This window comes from Carassius carassius, chromosome 13 (genome assembly GCF_963082965.1).
Source record: "Carassius carassius chromosome 13, fCarCar2.1, whole genome shotgun sequence".
Classification (NCBI taxonomy): Eukaryota; Metazoa; Chordata; class Actinopteri; order Cypriniformes; family Cyprinidae; genus Carassius; species Carassius carassius.
The window spans coordinates 12,381,839-12,402,559 of record NC_081767.1 but is presented as its reverse complement, the minus strand read 5'-3'; the positions used below and the strand labels follow the sequence as shown (position 1 = coordinate 12,402,559).

Genomic DNA, 20,721 nt, shown 5'->3' with positions numbered 1-20,721 from the left:
ACACACACACACACACACACACACACACACACACACACACACACACACACACACACACACACACACACACACACACACACACACACACACACACACACACACACACACACACACACACACACACACACACAAGGTGTGGTGTTGGCGCAGTGGATAAGACGCATGTCTTTAGTGTGAGAGACCCGGGTTCGAATCCACTGTGAGGCACCAATCTGTCCCTGAGCAAGACACTTAACCCCTAGTTGCTCCAGAGGCGTGCGACCTCTGACATATATAGCAATTGTAAGTCACTTTGGATAAAAGCGTCAGCTAAATGAATAAATGTAATGTAATATATATTTATTTAATGTTTTTTCAAGATATGTTAAAATTCAATTTTAATCTATTTACAATATATTGAAATTGTGTTAAACTGGAACCACTTTAAGTATACTTGCAATTTAATATGCAATTTAAGTGTATTTCTAAAAAACATTTAAAATGTACTTTTAATACTTAATTAACTACAGTTAGAGTGTATTTGACACATCGTTTTAATGTGCTTCAAGTACATTTCAGTTATATTTCAGCTCAAATGCATTAGCATTACACTACAAATATATGGTAACACTTTAGAATACTAGTTTCTTACTTGCTGCATAACTAATAAGGAATTATAGAAGAACTAACATGTAATTATTCATTAACACGTAACTCACTACTGTTAACTAAGTAAGATGTGTTAACTAATCAAATACAATTTTATGATTGTGTTAAGTAAACGTTAGCTAATCAATAACTAATGTATACTGTCATACCTCCTAAAGAACGACTATTAATTATCTACTAGTTAAGGTTCAAGAAAAATAACTATGAAGTAACTACTAATGAACAGTTGTACACAATTATATTGAATTGTGACCTTTTCATGTGTGGCCAGGGAATTTGATTTACCACAAGAAACACATTAACGGGTTCACTTACTTTGTAGTTTATTCACTGAAAACTTTCAAGAGAATTATTTGTTCTGAAAAGTTTTCCAAGAGTGTACAAGAAACAGTTCCGGCTCACGGCTTTCACAAAATACACCGAAAAAGAAGGATCAAATATCTATTTTTGAAAATGAAGCATACAAAACAAAACAGAGAAGGATACAAGGAGCTGGGAATGCAATTTTAATCTCACAGCTCTATATTTCTCATTGTATAATTATTTGGTAACACTTTACAATAAGGTTGTATTAGTTAACGTTAGTTAATGCATTAGTTAACATGAACTAACAATGAACAACGCATCTGTTCAGCATTAATAAAAAAAATTGTTCATGTTAACTTATTCATATACTAATGTATTAGTTAATGGGTTAGTTAACATGAACCAACAATGAACTAACAATGAACAACTCCACTGTTTACTTAATGATTACTTAATGTTTTGTTAATGTTAATTTACACATTTACATTTACTAATGCATCTCTTGACATTAACAGCATTAATTAAAATGAACTTAAAATGAACAACACATCTGTTCAGCATTACTTAATCTTTGCTCATGTTAACTTATTCATATACCAATGCTTCTCTTCACATTAACAACTTAATTAGTAAACGTTGGTTAATTCATTAGTAGCCATGAACTAACAATGAACTATGCCTGTAGACAGCTTTATTTAATAAACTTTTTAAATTTATACTACATACAGTATATACACATACATTTAGCAGCTAACACACACAATGGATAAACAATACTAACTCCCCATTTGGGAATTGATTTGGGCTATTGGTAGACTTGGAAACCATCTAAACATCAACTGATAATGTTTCTCATGTTTTTAGACTGTTTATTAACATGACTCACCATTAGCAAACCATTTACTTAGGGAATTTGTGAACCTTATTGTAAAGTGTGCACTAGTCCAACATTAACTAACATTTTAACTATCATTTGTAGACTGTTTTGTTATTTTAACAAGTGCAGTTTCTGTGCTATGGTGGGGCCTGATACCTGACTGAAATTCTTCATACAGATAATTTTTTTGCAGGAAGAACTGAGCAGACACAACATTTTCAAAACTTTTGGACAAATGGAAGATTTGAAATGGGCCTATAATTGGCCAGTTCACTAGGATCTAGTTGTGGTTTCTTAATAAGAGGCTTAATAACCACCAGCTTGAATGGTTTTGGGATGTGACCTAAAATTAACGACGAGTTAATAATATTGAGAAGCGGTTCTTCAGCTACAGGTAACAACTCTTTCAGTAATTTAGTGGGTTTGTTTTAACTCAAAGGGAGTGTCAGCCACATTAAACAAGTTAACAGCTTAAGTCATTTGTGGATTAATGCGTATTGGAGACGCGAACCGTTTAAAATGATTCAGTTCGATTTGGTGAACTGTTTCAAAAAAATCCGGTTACATCGAATGATTCGTTCGCGAACCGGATATGACAAACTGCTTTGTTTTGAACTGTCTTACAACAGACACGGAAGAGAAGACAATGCTGAATAAAGTCGTAGTTTTTGCTATTTTTGGACCAAAATGTATTTTCGATGCTTCAAAAAATTCTAACTGACCCTCTGATGTCACATGGACTACTTTGATGATGTTTTTCTTACCTTTCTGGACATGGACAGTATACCGTACACACAGTTTCAATGGAGGGACTGAGAGCTCTCGGACTAAATCTAAAATATCTTAAACTGTGTTCCGAAGATAAATGGAGGTCTTACTGGTTTGGAACGACATGAGGGTTGTGTACAATCAGGTTCCAGTAAATCACATTTGTCCCTGTAATGTTGGACGATGTGCAGTTGTGTATTGTGTTAAAGATACTGTACTCTTTTACCACCTCAGTCTTGGTAATGCAGCATAGTGGCATGTCTGTGTGTTGTAAATGGGGTCATGTACCTGTAAAACACATTGGTCCCTGTAATCCAGAAAACGGACTTGTTTTGTGTATTGTAAAACGAGTGTCCTCATAAATTATTCTGACCCTATAAATTATGTAATGGGCAGGAACATTATAGGAGGGGCGTGACAGTCCTTGTGTACCACCAAAATATCATATTGTCATATTATCCATTCTATTGTGTGTAAAGAAAATCCAAAGTGATTTTTGATAGATTTATCATCTCTGTAGGACAGAAAGGGGTATCCCCTTAAACCACCATCCAACTGGTTTGGCCATCAAAGTACTGCTAAACCACAAAAACCAGTGTGTGTGTGTGTGTGTGTGTGTGTGTGTGTGTGTGTATAAAGTGTGTGCATACATTTTAGGCGAGTTGATATTCTGATCATATTTTTTAAACCAAGCACATTTTACAAATTCCAAACCACATCAATCTTAATAACTTTTTTGCCTCACTTTATTGGTAAAAGAAAATCTACTTAATAATTATGCAAACCTGTATATATGAATATTTTCACTTCCAGTCTTCATGGCCAATTATACATCACTTGTAAATGATTAAATATTAAATTAATAGTGGTTATTAAGATTGATGTGGTTTGGAATTTGTTAAATGTGCTTGTTAAAATAAAAACTATGATCAGAATATCAACTAGCCTAATAATTATGCATGCACTGTACAGTACATACAAACACAAGTGCGCACGCACACACACACACACACACACAAACACACATCCATCCATAAATAAATATGAATAATTTGCTATAAAATCCAAGGCCATTAGGAGAGTACTAAAACCTTTAGAACAAAAAAGGTTGTAGGTGAATTAGTTTTTAATAAAAAATAATTGTGTGCTGTACATACACTAAGGGTGTTATTGTATAAACTTCACCTGTAAACTACAAATGTACTACAACCTTTGGAACATGAAAAAAAAAAAAAAAAAACCTTTTCGTGATTTACAGTAATTGTTTTTAAAGAATAATTAGGTAGTGTATGTACAGTAAGGGAGATATTGGCAAAAGTTCACCTGTAATAAGTCAGTCTTGTAACTACAAATGTAATGTGTTTTTTTTTTTTTTTAAATGTTAGAAGTCACGTTGGTTAAAATGCATTGGATGTTTAAATCCCAATCGGTGGATTTGTCAGACGGTCCCTTTAAGCATCAAGCGCCGCTATAGCACATCAAAAGCTTTCTCCGGTTTAAATTTGCTGCTACAATACACTTTTGCGGTATTTAAATAAGATTTTTATATCGATATAAAGTTGTTGAATCTGAAGTTGTAGAGTCTGAACTTTGATAAAGAATAACTCTTTAGATTTTTTGACTTTAGTCTTTGCAACTTTACAGATCTTATTATGCACCAAGAGCTTGTAACACTATGGAAAGCCGTTGTAACATTTAATCTATAGACCCCTTCACGGTTGATGTCACAGGAAAATGAAGTGCTTAGTGCGCATGTCGGGGTCAGAACGTTCAATCGTGTGTTAACGTTAACCAGATAATTTTGTGAAAATGCCTACTTGTTGTGTCGTGGACTGTGCAAATCGCACCAGTTGTGGAGTCAAGTTTTTCAGGAATCCTCCTGGAACTCATCCTTTTCAAAAAAAATATACAACATCTGTGGCTGCAAGCTATTAAATGGTCCGACTGGGTCAATGCTACGATTAAAGAGGCTCGTGTTTGTAGTGCTCACTTCCACGACAGGTAAGTTGTTTTGATTCGTATCTTTAGAAAAAAAATGCTATTAAAACGATCTACAAGATTAGTATTATGGGGCATACACGCCAAACGCTGGTCATCGTGCCTCTAGACCCGTCCAAGGACGCGTCTGATCCATAGTCTGATCGCGTCTTTGCATTGACTTTGTATGTAACGTTAATCTACTCGCACAGATCGTTGAACTCGTGTTTGTTATGTATTTAGTTGTAAACCTTCCATTACTCGGGTTTAATTCAATATAATAAAGTTATGACTTCAAACACAACATTTATAAAACTTTATCTCATCTGTTAAATCCATGATTTATCTTTCCGTCTGATTGATGGCCGTCAGCGGTTGGGTAGAAGACAACAAATCCCATCATTCCACCCTCCTTCTTAGCGTCATCAAACCGCACGATTGTTATTGTTTAGGTAGTGCGCCCTCTAGTGGCAGGTCCTACAACCTACCATGGCTTGACTCTAGCCATAGTAAATAAACAACTGTTTTCTGTAAACTGTAGACTGATTTAATAGTTAGGTGAAATTTGATATCTGGCATTAATTGTGACATGTTTAATGCTACAGACTTGCAGACTAGCTTTACATTAGTGCTTTCACTATGACCACAGTATATCGCGTTGTGATCAATGTGTGCAAATTATTATTTTTTTTGTAGGAGAGGCATCACTTGACTCCAGTAGTCCTGACTTTGTGCCCTCCTTGTTTGTGTACAAAAAACAAAGCCAGACACCTATGACAAAAATGGAAAGGTACAAATAAAAAAAAGGAATCTATCTACATGGCTTGTCTGTTTCTCTCTTGCAACGTCCAGAAAACTGGCGGAGTAGTCTAGACCACCTAGTCTAATCCTTATCCAAATGTCTTTGAACTCCTCTCACTAGCACTCTCTTGAGTCACACGTAGTTATCTCTCCTTCTGTCTTATTTGGTGTGTGGACTTTGTTTAAATTCAATCAATACTCATATTGTTCTGATGTTTGTCAGTGTATATGCATGCCTAAAGGAGATACTATTTTATATATACTATTCAGTGAAGCCGACACTATGATCTGACAGAACAACATAAATCAGACGGTTTTATAAAAAAAAAAACATGCGCTTCTAACTCAACCTGGAGTGTTTTCACCGCTCCCGGTTCTTCTGGTCCGATCAGCGCAGGGCTGTGTGATAGCTGTCAATCACAGTTCGTGCCCACGCCACAGATCCCCTCTCGTGCATGTTACAATATCACATGCCTGAAGTTCGCTGGTGTGTTGGATTGTACGAAGCGTGATGGCGGAGAGAAAATCTACCAACAAGATTCCAATTCCTTGGTTAACAACAACCAGAGCTAGAAGATCCAAGCAAGGAAAAGAAAGTGATGCTTCGATGCTGAAGAGATGGGCGCATTCACAGAACCTCTGGTACACACACACTGACGAACACAAACTTGATGGGAGGGTGCTCGGTGGGAGTAGGGAGGGGCATGAGAGTTGTAAACATTCAAAGTTTTGTTTAAGTCCACTCGGTTGCCGACTGTAGCTTTAAACGTAAACCTAAAACTAGTGCAGTCTAATACACCAGCCCTGTGGTCCCACAAGCTACACCCTCCAAAGTTGTCATAATTTTTCACTGATCTTCTGTTTGTTTTCTGTTCAAGATGAGGAGGAAGCTGAAGGGGACTGCCCAGTGTCGAGAAAGGATCATGATGAGCTTTGCTTTATACATCATCAACTGCAGGAAGACTACATCAACCTGCAGCAGGACTGTTTTAATTTACGCAGTGAGAATGAAGAATTTAGGAATGAATTACAGAAATCCAAATTTTCATACAGCAATATTAAGAGTAGCATTCGACGATTACTGTTTTTCACTGGACTGACCTCTGTAATCTTCGAATGGCTCCTAAAAAAATTTGCTGGCAGTATTGAGGTCACCAAGCCCTTTCTCTAGAGGACCAATTGATGATGGTCTTGTTGAAATTAAGGATGAGCCTCAGTAACACTGACCTGGCAGTGTTTGTTACATGGCATAGATTTCATGTAACAATAAGCACCGTATCAAATATTTATCAGAGCTGGATCTCTGTTATGTCTGTCGTGCTCAAGCCATTAATTAAATGGCCAAATAAGGCAGCTATACTTAAAAATATGCCCAAAACATTCAAATGTTCCTTCAAAAAATGCATAATAAACTGCACAGAAATTTGGCTTGACCTAGCAATTTGACTGCAAGGGCACAGACCTGGTCTAATTACAAACACAACAATACGTTAAAATATTTGATTGCTATCACACCTGCTGGGGCTATTTCATTTTTGTCTCCAGGGTGGGGTGGGCGGTTTTCTGATAAACAGATCAGCAAAGAGTCAGGTTTTCTTGAACTGTTGGAGCCTATGGACGAGGTTTTAGCTGATAGGGGATTTTTTTATACGGGATGAGCTTGCAGCTTGCTGTGCCATTCTTCGTATTCCTCATTTCCTCATCACCTGTTTCTTGTTCCAGTAATTGACGTGGAGAGAGTATAAAATGCCAGGAGAGACGGAAGCAATCGAGAGAGAGACGGACTGCTGACGGGAACTGGAAACCGAAACCGGAACGAGTAAACCGGAAGTGTTGTGCGAACACGTCTGTGTTGATGTCAGAGTAAAAGTCACCATTTGGTGTTTATAAAGTTTGTTACTTTTTGAGTTATTTGCATTATTAATAAACCTGTCAGCAGTCCAGCCGACCCCTTTGTCCTCTTCCTTCCCTCCCACGAACTTTGCTACACTGGTGCCGAAACCCGGGAGGAAGAAGGACCGTCGCCGCCGCCATGCAAAGTCCGGCCACCACGCCGCTTGCGGATATCATCGCCTCCCTCGCGGTCCTTCACCGCGAACAACACCAGGCCCTGCTGGACCTGAGGACTGATCAGGAGAGGCGTTTCCAGGCCATTGTCCAGGCCCAGCAGGAGGATCGCGAGAGGTTCCGGAGCTGGATCGATCGGGAGGTTCGCGCCGAGGCCGCCGGGCCGCCCGCCGCGCCCATGCATCTACCGCTGCATAAGATGGGGCCCCAAGACGATCCGGAGGCCTTCCTGGAGCTTTTTGAGAAGTCGGCGGAGGCGTGCGGGTGGCCCCGGGAGCAGTGGCCGGTGCGCCTCATTCCCCTGCTCTCCGGAGAGGCCCAGGTGGCCACCCAACAACTTCCGGTGGCGAACCTCCTGGTCTTCGACGACCTAAAGAGGGCCGTCATCCAGCGGGTCAGCCGGTCGCCCGAGCAACATCGCCAGCGTTTCCAGTCCCTGGACTTGGGCGAAGCCGGTCGGCCCTTCGCGATGGCCCAACAGCTCAGGGACTCCTGCCGCAAGTGGCTACTAGCCGAGGGAAGCGACGTGGAGCATGTCGTCGACCTGGTAGTGCTGGAGCAGTTCATCACTCGGCTTCCCAAAAAGATGGCCGAGTGGGTCCAGTGCCACCAGGATGTGGTGCCAGGGATGCCAGGGATGTGGTGGAGTATCCGGTTGTCCCAATTATTATTCAATTCCAGGGACAAAAGCATAGTGTAGAGGTGGCGGTTAGTCCCCACCTCCGGCATCCGATAATTTTGGGAACGAATTGGCCCGCGTTTACGGTTTTATTGGGGTCGTTATGTGCGGATGCCTCTTGGGGAAGTAAGGCACGGAAGGAGACCATGCGGGTACAGGTGGGAGAAACTGAGCCAGGGCCGCTGGGGTCTGCTTCAGGGGAACCGAACGAAATTGGGAGACTGATTCTCTCGGAGCGTGATGACTTCCCTCTGGATCAGTCTCGGAATGAGACATTAAAGCATGCATATCAACAGGTCCGCTCCATCGATGGCCAGCCTCTAAAAATCTGCCCTCCCGCTCACCTATCCGTATTTTGCCATTTTAAAAGACCGGTTGTATCGAGTGACCCAAGACGCTCAGACAAAAGTGAATACAACCCAATTGTTAATTACGAAGAGCCTCATTCTAACCCTATGGCGGGCCATTTGGGACAAGCAGCAACACTAAATCACCTCATGACCCGTTTCTTTTGGCCGGGCATTCATGACAACGTGCGCAGGTGGTGCGCGTCTTGTCCGGAATGTCAGTTGGTGAACCCACCGGCCGCCCCAAAAGCGCCTTTGCGCCCTCTTCCCTTAATGCAGGTCCCCTTCGAGAGAATTGGTATGGACCTCATCGGGCCATTAGAGCGATCGGCACGAGGACATCGCTTTGCATTAGTCATAGTTGATTATGCAACACGATATCCTGAAGCGGTGGCCCTCCGTAACATTTCCGCTAAAAGTGTTGCGGATGCCCTCTTTCGTCTTATCTCCCGGGTGGGGGTTCCAAAAGAAATCCTCACCGATCAGGGCACGGCGTTTATGTCACGTACGCTACGTGAACTGTACGGATTGTTGGGCATTAAATCGATTCGAACTAGCGTCTATCACCCACAAACCGACGGCCTGGTCGAACTATTTAATCGCACACTTAAATCCATGATCCGTAAGTTCGTTCAGGAAGACGCCAAAAATTGGGATAGGTGTCGAGCTCTAAATTAATGGCTAAGTGGCAGGGACCGTTTGAGGTCGCATGACAAGTCGGAGATCTCGATTATGAGGTAATACGGACCGATAGGAACGGGACCCGTCAGATCTACCACCTCAACCTCCTTAAAAAATGGAATGAGGCAGAATCAGTGATGTTGGCAACGGTGATTGGGGGGGAGGATGATCTCGGACCAGAGGCGAATATCAAACCACAATCCCTCGCCCTGGCTCCAGGTGGAGATAACCTCTCGCCGTCCCAACTCACTGATTTAACGAAATTACAGGCAGAGTTTGCTGACGTCTTCTTGCCACTACCGGGCCGTACTAACCTGATTCAGCACCATATCGAGACCGAGCCGGGCGTGGTAGTTCGCAGCCGGCCGTATCGCTTACCTGAGCACAAGAAAAAAGTAGTTCAGGCTGAATTAGGCGCTATGCTTGACATGGGGGTAATAGAAGAATCCAACAGTAACTGGGCGAGCTCGATAGTTTTAGTTCCGAAAACGGACGGCTCAGTCCGGTTCTGTGTGGATTATCGCAAGGTGAATGCTGTGTCGAAATTTGACGCGTATCCAATGCCGCGGGTTGACGAGTTGCTTGATCGGCTAGGCACAGCTCGTTTTTATTCGACATTGGACTTAACAAAGGGCTATTGGCAGATCCCCTTGTCTCCATTATCCAGAGAAAAGACGGCTTTCACAACGCCGTTTGGATTACACCAATTTGTTACCCTTCCGTTTGGCTTGTTCGGGGCACCTGCTACCTTTCAGCGCCTCATGGATAAGATTCTGCGGCCCCATGCTGCATATGCGGCTGCCTACCTGGATGATATCATTATATTTAGTAATGATTGGCAACAGCATATGCAGCATCTGAGGGCTGTCCTGAGGTCGCTGAGGGGAGCGGGGCTCACGGCCAACCCAAAGAAGTGTGCAATTGGGCGTGTGGAAGTAAGGTATCTGGGCTTCCACTTGGGGCATGGACAGGTTCGTCCCCAAATTGATAAGACAGCCGCTATTGCAACCTGCCCACGTCCCAAGACCAAAAAGGAGGTAAGGCAGTTCTTGGGGCTGGCGGGATATTATAGACGGTTTATTCCTAATTATTGGGACCTCACCAGCCCTTTGACTGACCTTACTAAAAAGGAGGTGCCAGATACGGTCCAGTGGACGGAGCCGTGTCAGCAGGCCTTTACCCAGGTCAAGGCTGCTCTGTGTGGCGGGCCGTTGTTACTATCTCCTGATTTTTCTCTCCCTTTTCTGTTGCAGACAGACGCGTCGGACAGGGGGCTGGGGGCAGTCCTGTCCCAGGAGATCGAGGGGGAGGAACGGCCGGTTCTGTACATTAGCCGGAAGCTCTCGAAGAGAGAGGCTAAGTACAGCACCATAGAGAAAGAGTGCCTTGCCATCAGATGGGCCGTCCTCACCCTCCGATATTATCTCCTGGGACGGGAGATCACCCTTTGTTCGGACCACGCTCCGCTGCAGTGGCTCCACCGCATGAAGGATACCAACGCGCGGATCACTCGTTGGTATCTAGCTCTTCAGCCTTTTAAGTTCAAGGTGGTCCACAGGCCGGGTGTTCAGATGGCGGTGGCCGACTTCCTCTCCAGAAATGGGGGGGGGGGCTGCATACCCCGGGCGGTGGGGGTATGTGGCACGAACTTTGCTACATAAGCGTCTAGCGTTTTGTAGGCTCTTAGTTTTTCTCGCATGTAAACACTCAGCTTGTCCACCAGATATGTATATGCTGTATATGACGGGCCAGTGAATATCTGGCCACTTGCTGACGTTGTCTACCCATTCTGTTATGAGCTCGGGATCAGGCAGACAATTGCCATTAACTAAAACATTAGTTATGGTACTGTTCCCGTTCCTGTGGTGGCAAAGACATAACTTGACACAATATACCGGTCTATTAGCCGCACCATTTTTTCTGACCCCATGCTGTGCGCGCACATAACCTAGCAACCGAATGTTTTCAAACATCGAAGGGGTCTATAGGCCGCACTAGTATCTTTTTTCATGTTACTAGTACTTATTTTTTAGTTACCAGTACTTATTCATTAGATACTAGTACTTATTCATTAGATACTTGTTCTTATTTATTATCTACTAGTACTTATTCATTAGATACTAGTACTTATTTATTAGTTACTAGTATTTATTAATTAGATACTAGTACTTATTGATTAAATACTAGTACTTATTATTAGATACTAGTACTTATATATTAGATACTAGTATTTATTTATTAGATACTAGTACTTAATTCAATAGCGACTAAAGTCAAAGTCAAAGTCACCTTTATTTATATAGCGTTTTAAACAAAATACATTGCGTCAAAGCAACTGAACAACATTCATTAGGAAAACAGTGTCAATAATGCAAAAATGATAGTTAAAGGCAGTTTATCATTGGATTCAGTTATGTCATCTCTGTTCAGTTAAATAGTATCTGTGCATTTATTTGCAATCAAGTCAACGATATCGCTGTAGATGAAGTGTCCCCAACTTAGCAAGCCAGAGGCGACAGCGGCAAGGAACCGAAACTCCATCTGTGACAGAATGGAGAAAAAAACCTTGGGAGAAACCAGGCTCAGTTGGGGGGCCAGTTCTCCTCTGACCAGACGAAACCAGTAGTTCAATTCCAGGCTGCAGCAAAGTCAGATTGTGCAGAAGAATCATCTGTTTCCTGTGGTCTTGTCCTGGTGCTCCTCTGAGACAAGGTCTTTACAGGGGATATGTATCTGGGGCTCTAGTTGTCCTGGTCTCCACTGTCTTTCAGGGATGTAGAGGTCCTTTCTAGGTGCTGATCCAGCATCTGGTCTGGATACGTACTGGATCCGGGTGACTGCAGTGACCCTCTGATCTGGACACAGACTGGATCTGGTGGCCACGGTGACCTCGGAACAAGAGAGAAACAGACAAATATTAGCGTAGATGCCATTCTTCTAATGATGTAGCAAGTACATAGGGTGTTATGGGAAGTGTTTCCGGTTCCGGTTTACCTAATTAATGCAGCCTAAAAATCCTTTAACGGATTTGGATAATAAAAGCATATAAGTATGTTATGTGTATGCCAGGTTAAAGAGATGGGTCTTTAATCTAGATTTAAACTGCAAGAGTGTGTCTGCCTCCCGAACAATGTTAGGTAGGTTATTCCAGAGTTTGCGCACCAAATAGGAAAAGGATCTGCCGCCTGCAGTTGATTTTGATATTCTAGGTATTATCAAATTGCCTGAGTTTTGAGAACGTAGCGGACGTAGAGGATTATAATGTAAAAGGAGCTCATTCAAATACTGAGGTGCTAAACCATTCAGGGCTTTATAAGTAATAAGCAATATTTTAAAATCTATGCGATGCTTGATAGGGAGCCAGTGCAGTGTTGACAGGACCGGGCTAATATGGTCATACTTCCTGGTTCTAGTAAGAACTCTTGCTGCTGCATTTTGGACTAGCTGTAGTTTGTTTACTAAGCGTGCAGAACAACCACCCAATAAAGCATTACAATAATCTAACCTTGAGGTCATAAATGCATGGATTAACATTTCTGCATTTGACATTGAGAGCATAGGCCGTAATTTAGATATATTTTTTAGATGGAAAAATGCAAGAAACGTGGCTTTCTAAGGAAAGATTGCGATCAAATAGGTTCCTAACTGATGACGAAGAATTGACAGAGCAACCATCAAGTCTTAAACAGTGTTCTAGGTTATTACAAGCGGAGTTTTTAGGTCCTATAATTAACACCTCTGTTTTTTCAGAATTTAGCAGTAAGAAATTACTCGTCATCCAGTTTTTTATATCGACTATGCAATCCATTAGTTTTTCAAATTTGTGTGTTTCACCGGGCTGCGAAGAAATATAGAGCTGAGTATCATCAGCATAACAGTGAAAGCTAACACCATGTTTCCTGATGATATCTCCCAAGGGTAACATATAAAGCGTGAAGAGTAGCGGCACTAGTACTGAGCCTTGAGGTACTCCATACTGCACTTGTGATCGATAGGATACATCTTCATTCACTGCTACGAACTGATGGCGGTCATATAAGTACGATTTAAACCATGCTAATGCACTTCCACTTATGCCAACAAAGTGTTCAAGTCTATGCAAAAGAATGTTGTGGTCAATTGTGTCAAACGCAGCACTAAGATCCAATAAAACTAATAGAGAGATACACCCACGATCAGATGATAAGAGCAGATCATTTGTAACTCTAAGGAGAGCAGTCTCAGTACTATGATACGGTCTAAATCCTGACTGGAAATCCTCACATATACCATTTTTCTCTAAGAAGGAATATAATTGTGTGGATACCACCTTTTCTAGTATCTTGGACAGAAAAGGGAGATTCGAGATTGGTCTATAATTAACTAGTTCTTTGGAGTCAAGTTGTGTTTTTTTGATGAGAGGTTTAATAACAGCCAGTTTGAAGGTTTTGGGGACATATCCTAATGACAATGAGGAATTAATAATAGTCAGAAGAGGATCTATGACCTCTGGAAGCACCTCTTTTAGGAGCTTAGATGGTATAGGGTCTAACATACATGTTGTTGGTTTAGATGATTTAACAAGTTTATACAATTCTTCCTCTCCTATGGTAGAGAATGAGTGGAACTGTTCCTCAGGGGGTCTATAGTGCACTGTCTGATAGTTATTTTCCCGCCAAGCAATACGAAATAACTCTAGTTTTGTTTTCCTCCAGCTGCGCTCCATTTTTCGGGCTGCTCTCTTTAGGGTGCGAGTATGCTCATTATACCATGGAGTCATACTGTTTTCCTTAACCTTCCATAAGCGTAAAGGAGCAACTTTATTTAAAGTGCTAGAAAAGAGAGAGTCCATAGTTTCTGTTACATCATCAAGTTGTTCTGAGGTTTTGGATATGCTAAGGAATTTGGATACATCAGGAAGATAACTTAAAAAGCAGTCTTTTGTGTTAGAAGTGATGGTTCTTCCATACTTGTAACAAGAAGTAGAATTTACAATTTTGGCTATATGAATTTTGCAAAGAACTAAATAATGATCTGAGATATCATCACTTGATATCACTTGACTAGTAACTTTTATATTGTTACTAGTAACAAATTTAAAATTTCTGCTATTGACTTCTATGAGGATCCGTCATTGAGATATCAACTATTCCGTTTTGACTTGTATTCCACTATTGACTAGTACTTAATTTTTATGCACTAGTAGTTATTCATTAGGTACTAGTATGTATTTTTTAGATACTAGTACTCATTCATTAGATACTAGTACCTATTAAATAGACACTAGTACTTATTCATTAGATACTAGTACTTATTATTAGATACTATTACTTATCCATTAGACACTAGTACTTATTTATTAGATACTAGTATTTATTCTTTAGGTACTTGTGCTTATTTATTAAAAACTAGTTCTCATTCATTAGATACTAGTACCTATTAAATAGATACTAGTACCTATTTAATAGATACCAGTACTTATTCAAAATGTTACTAGTATGATTTTTTATTTTACTAGTAAAAATTTTTATTGAACTCTACTGTAGCCATTTGGACTAGTCATAACATAAGACGAGTAAAAAAGCAGATCTGACTAGTAAGATAAGAATAGTTACTAGTAGTGATTACAAAATATACTAGTGTCTAATGAATAAGAACTATTACCTAATGAATAACTACTAGTATCTATTAAATGAGAACTGGTATCTAATGAATACTTACTAGTAATATTTAAATAGATACTAGTTACTATTGCAATAATTACTAGTCAGAAATTAAAAGATGATATCAAAAACAGAATAACAACGAGTCCCTGTTAGTTTGTAGATATCTTCAACCTCATTAAGAACTAGTGAGAATGCATTTGGAGATATCTTCATTTAAACAGATCATTACATAAACATGAATACCTCTCCACCGTCCAATCAGAGTCCACATGGTAATACAATAAGCAGAATAAATTTGCATTAGGATTGCATTTTAAACTTTATTCGGTTGCACTTTATTTTACAGTACATGTACTAACATGTACTTATAGTGTACTTATAGAAAGTTCTGGTAATACAAGGTAACTACATGGGGTAGGGTTAGGTTGAGGGGTAGGTTCAGGGTTAGTACCTAGTTATTACATAGTTATTTTAATAACTATAATAAGTACATAGTATGTACATGAGGAACAGGACTGTAAAATAAAGTGCTACCCTTTATTCTTATAAAAATAAGCGACATGGCTTGAAGAGCAGAGATAAAATCATATACTGTCGCAGTCATTGTTTATTTTTCATCATGTTTCATCAGTTAAACATCTATCTGCATGTTATTCAGCTACATCTACAGCAAAGCTGAATTCCTGGAACTTCATCAGTGAGTCTCACTTGTGGAGTTTCTGCGCTAGGATGCCCTCCAGCGACGAATATGAATTAAAAATAAATTAATTGAGTACTCATTATTGATTGCAAAACCCTAATTTGAGTAAAATACCTAAAATAATTACAAACTTTGAGGTAAAAATTTACAATTCCTTACGTTCTTCTCCAGTGTAAAGAAGTGTGCTTTTTTCAGTTATTTTATCATTATATTTATTCTTATATACTCAGTTTTGTATATTATAGTGAAATAGTGTTATTACAAAAGTAATATTCCTTAATTGGTTTAGTGTTTTTATTTAGAACTAATAACCATAATCATTATTAGTTATGTTATATGTATTATATATATATATATATATATAATTGGGCCAAATTGTGCAGTCCTACATGTACAGAAAACCTGGTGTTTTATTATTATTCTTATATATATATATATATATATATATATATATATATATATATATATATTTTTTTTTTTTTTTTTTTTTTTTTTTTATTGATACCTTTTGGCCTTCTTTTCAAATAAAGAAAATGTTTGTCTGAAAACCACAAGGTTTGGATTTTGGGTGCCCTGTACAGAACATGAATGTAAAAACATTTAGTGTCTGTAGAGCCAGTGTGCCCTGTACATAATATTAATGTGTTTCCAGCACCAGTGTCCCCTGTACAGAATATTAATGTAAAAACATTCAGTGTATGTAGCACCAGTGTGCCCTGTACAGAACATTAATGTGTTTGCAGCACCAGTGTGCCCTGTACAGAATATTAATGTAAAAACATTCAGTGTCTGTAGCACCAGTGTCCTTTACAGAAGATTAATGTAAAACATTCACTGTCTGTAGCACCAGTGCTATAGGCAAAAAAAAAAAGTCAACATACAGCTGGTGTATGATATTTATTGTTTTTAATGGAGGAAAAGTAGGAAAATATCAGCTAATAAAATTGGTGTCTTATCTCCATCCTGCCAGCAGAGGTCACTCAAAGACCAACAAACACATTAGGCTACTATATTTACGAAATTAGTAAAAAAAAACTGACAAATTTACGTTTTCTACATGCTTGTGTACTTGTGTACAAATAATTGTTTCTTTTCTATTTGGTTTTCTCAAAAAACTACATCCATTTCCTTGTTTCAGTTTCCTGTTTAAATCTCTCCTATATGTTGCTGGCTCATTAATATTCAACATACAATTACCATACTGGGCAGAAATGCAAATTTTAAAAAAAGTACTAGTATCTATTAAGTTCAGGATATCTCTGGTCTTTTTAGTTACTAGTAACTAAAAAAATAAGTATTAGTTCTATTTTCTTTTTTTTTTTTAAGAAGAGCTTAATTAAATACTAGTCACTATTGGAATAAGTACTAGTATCTAATGATTAAAGGGTTAGTTCGCCCAAATAGCATTAATAACTTACCCTCACGAGTCAGTCTATTGTTCGTTATCTGGCTCAGCGTTCATCTTCAGTTCTCTCTTCACAGCAGTTCAGTCAGTGTACTGGTTGAGTAAATGAATTACTCCAGGATATTGGTTTGTTTGAACTTAGAGCGAGTGTCAGCCACATTAAACAAGTTAACAGCTTAAGTCATTTGTGAATAAATGTGTATTGGAGACGCAAACGTTTAAAACGTTTCAGTTCGATTTGGTGAACTGGTTCAAAAAGATCCGGTTACATTGATTCGTTTGCGAACCGGATATCACAAACTGCTTTGTTTTAAACTCTCTCTCACAACAGACACGGAAGAGAAGACAATGCTGAATAAAGTCGTAGTTTTTGCTATTTTTGGACCAAAATGTATTTTTGATGCTTCAAAAAATTCTAACTGACCCTCTGATGTCACATGGACTACTTTGATGTTTTTCTTACCTTTCTGGACATGGACAGTATACAGTTCACACAGCTTCAATGGAGGGACTGAGAGCTTTCGGACTAAATCTAAAATATATTAAACTATGTTCCAAAGATAAACGGAGGTCTTACGGGTTTGGAACAACATGAGGGTAAGTTATTGACAATTTTACTATTTGGGTGAACTAACCCTTTAAGTACAAGTATCTAATGAATAAGCACTAGTAACTTTACAAAAGACACTAGTACCGAAAGAATAAGCACTAGTAGCTAAAGAATAAGCACTCCTAATGAATAAGTATTAGCACTAAAAGGAAAAGATACTAGTATGGCTTATTGATTAAACGTTACCATGGCTTGCCATAGTAATTGCCATATTGCTGCAGCACCTGGGGGAACAGTTTAGGGTTTGGTGCCTTGCTCAAGGGTCTCTCCTCAGTTGTGTGTTGAGGGTGGAATAAAACACTGGTTATTCACCCCCCCCCCCACCCCCACCAAGAATTCCTGCTTCTTTACCCCTAAATTAACTTAGCATCAAGAACAGTTTAAAGAGATATTTACTAGTTTCTAATTCCACTTATCAAAACTTGATGATTTGAATTATAGCAGATTACCAATTTCATTTTTATAGAATCTGAAAATAAAATACTGCTCATGTACAGACAAAACAAGACGATCACATTGATACATACTGGAATTTTATTTATGAGACGTAACCTTAAGAGGAAGCAGACTTCCAAAATCGTTCATAAGTAACAGAGGACTAAAATTACATACTTTTCTGTTTATTGGATGATTAGTTAGAAGGGGAGACCCCTGTCCAACAGACGGACATGTAAAGAACAATTTATTTCTTCCATACACTGTTTTCATAGTCCCATTTGGCTGAAAAGCCCTCAACAGGGTTGATCCTCATATCAAGCATTCTCTGGAGCTCCTTCTGCTTGTATTCGGCATCAAAGGTATGGGGGACATCTCCATAAACTAAAAACACACAGAAAACATACAGATTCAATAATTGTATGCAAGTATGATCCTGGATGGAGATGATCAGCAATACTTGTATACAGGCTTGTATGTTAGTCAAGCGAAACATACCATACTTCCTCTGCCACAACACAACTAGGCCAGTGAAGCCAATGAAAAAGAAAATTCCTGCAACTACTGATTTCCATTCTCCTGTTCCCTTGTCCATTTCAGCAAAGCTCTCCTTGAAGCTGATACGATACACTGAAATCAACCATTAAAAGGCAATTAGCCTATTAAAATAAAAACTTGGTCTTTAACAATACTCAGGTCTTTAATATCACTCACATGCAATCTTCTCATCTGTGGACAGTGCAGCCCAGGATCCCTTCTCCTTTTCCTTTAGAGACTTCTGCTCAGGACTCAGCTGCTGCACAAACTTGATATCAGGAAGAGGGCTCTCTCGCCGATCAAAGTATGCTGGCAGTGTGTAGTCCTCAACCTTAGCAACTCCTGAGAAGACAAGTAAAACAAGTGTTAGACAATTTGCACACACATTAATGTATAATAATATGTAATGTGTAAATATATACATTACATAAATACACCTGCACAAGTTGGCATGTAACTTACCATGTCCACCACGCAGGCAGATGGAAGTGGACAAGGTCCGATTACCAACTAGGCGAAATACTCTAGTTGCCAACATCCTGTGTGAGAACAAATGGTAAATGAGAAATTAATATTCTTTCCACTTTGAGAATTTTTTAATTTAACAAAAAATGTAAACATCAAATAAGTTTAAGAGGGCACCAAATTTATTATAAATACAGCAAGTCAGAATACATCATGTTAGTCCATTTAGGTCATATACGAGTAAAAATATGAATGCTCTGGTGTGCCAAAGTCCAAAGTTGGGTGCAAACATATACATGCAGTATATTGGTGCCTTTCAAAATGTTTTCACACATTATCTGGTAAATGTTACCATGTAAACATACATGTATTAACATTTATTATGTGTATATTGTTGATGCTTGTGTCTGTGGTATCCCTGCAAAAGTATGTTTCCTGTTTTACAGAAACAATACAACACCCCATAATATTACAATTATTTTACCATTCTTCTTAAATGGTATTCATTAAATCACATTGGCTGTAATCAGGGTAGAAAACATGTATTTACAATATAAGAAATAATCTTTGTTCACAACTAATAAAGAAAAGAGAAACAAAAAGCAAAACACTGAATATGTATTATATGAATATGCAAATCATACAATAATACAATATTACCATCGCTTTACTATGGTATCGTCACACCTTTTATCCCTTAAACAGGATAGTCAGCACTTATTGCCATAATTGTGTTGCTGTAACACTGACTTTGGCATGAGCCGGTTAACTAACATTGCAAGGTCATATGCGTAGTTGGGATTTGTTAAACAACAAAAGTATGCCATGAACATCTAGAATACCTAATACATTAACTAACAATGTGATTGCGTATCCTAAAGTCTTTTTTACTCTGTTGCGTCGTGCTGGATAGATTAGAACACATTTACCTATCTACTGCTAATGCTAATGCTAATGCTGAAATACCACATCAGTCATCATCCACAGTAGCCTCAATGTCACTAACAGAATTTCAAACACACGCATTCACTCGTTCGACACATAAAATAACATAAACAAAGCTTCCTTAAATCAGACGATATAGAGGCCACAGTTATATAAAAAATATACAAAATAGAAAGAAGGAAATTTCTCTCACAAACCTCGCGTCTCCTACTCACTGTCGCTCGCTCAAGAAAGGATAAAGGAAGTGAGTCAGTGACGCAAACATGAAATAGATGGGCAGAGCGTTGACTTCTTCTTCTTCGGTTTTATGGCGGGTAGCACCAAAGTTAGTGCATTATCGCCACCTACTGTATTGGAGTGTGAACCAGAGTTTAAATTAAACCCACTTCTTTTTCTAAATTCTCTTAATCAGCTCAGTTCTCTTCAGATACAAAATTAAACTCTCTAATCCATAAGTAAATATCGTTTTAAGATTTAGGTAATCGCCTCCCATCTTTCGAAGTTCATTTTTCATTGTTTCTCGTTCATTATTATATTTTTGACAAACACAAATAACACGCTCTTCTGATTCTTCCATTCACAGTGCTCACATAATCCTGTAGGATGTTTATTTATTATTTTTAAGGTTTTATTCAGCATAGTATGCCCAACCCTTAATCTTGTTAAAATATTTTCCTCTTTGGTGCTTTGTTTAGTTATTCTCACTACTCCTACTTCTTGTTGTATTTCATAAAGTTGACGTCCTGTATTTCCTGTATCCCATTTATGTTGTCACTCCTTAGTAGTATATGCTTAAATTACTGCCTTTGCTTCATATTTACTAAGTGA

At 39.0% G+C, this 20,721-nt stretch overlaps 1 protein-coding gene across 1 annotated transcript; it reads right to left on the bottom strand.

Moving 5' to 3' along the window:
* Positions 1 to 18,027: 18,027 nt before the first annotated feature.
* Positions 18,028 to 19,103, bottom strand: LOC132155972 (cytochrome c oxidase subunit 4 isoform 1, mitochondrial). Its single transcript, XM_059564768.1, has 4 exons — positions 18,946 to 19,103; positions 18,661 to 18,825; positions 18,445 to 18,576; positions 18,028 to 18,330 (listed from the first exon to the last, which is right to left on the bottom strand). The coding sequence occupies exons 1-4, from the start codon at positions 19,019 to 19,021 to the stop codon at positions 18,194 to 18,196; spliced, it is 510 nt and encodes a 169-aa protein (XP_059420751.1). The 5' UTR covers positions 19,022 to 19,103; the 3' UTR covers positions 18,028 to 18,193.
* Positions 19,104 to 20,721: the final 1,618 nt, after the last annotated feature.

Coding starts and splice junctions, on each gene's coding strand:
- LOC132155972 (XM_059564768.1), bottom strand. CDS start 19,021: ATGTTGGCAACTAGAGTATTTCGCCTAGTTGGTAATCGGACCTTGTCC. Junction 18,826..18,945: donor CTGCCTGCGTGGTGGACATG/GTAAGTTACATG, acceptor TTGTCTTCTCAG/GAGTTGCTAAGGTTGAGGAC. Junction 18,577..18,660: donor CACAGATGAGAAGATTGCAT/GTGAGTGATATT, acceptor GGTTGATTTCAG/TGTATCGTATCAGCTTCAAG.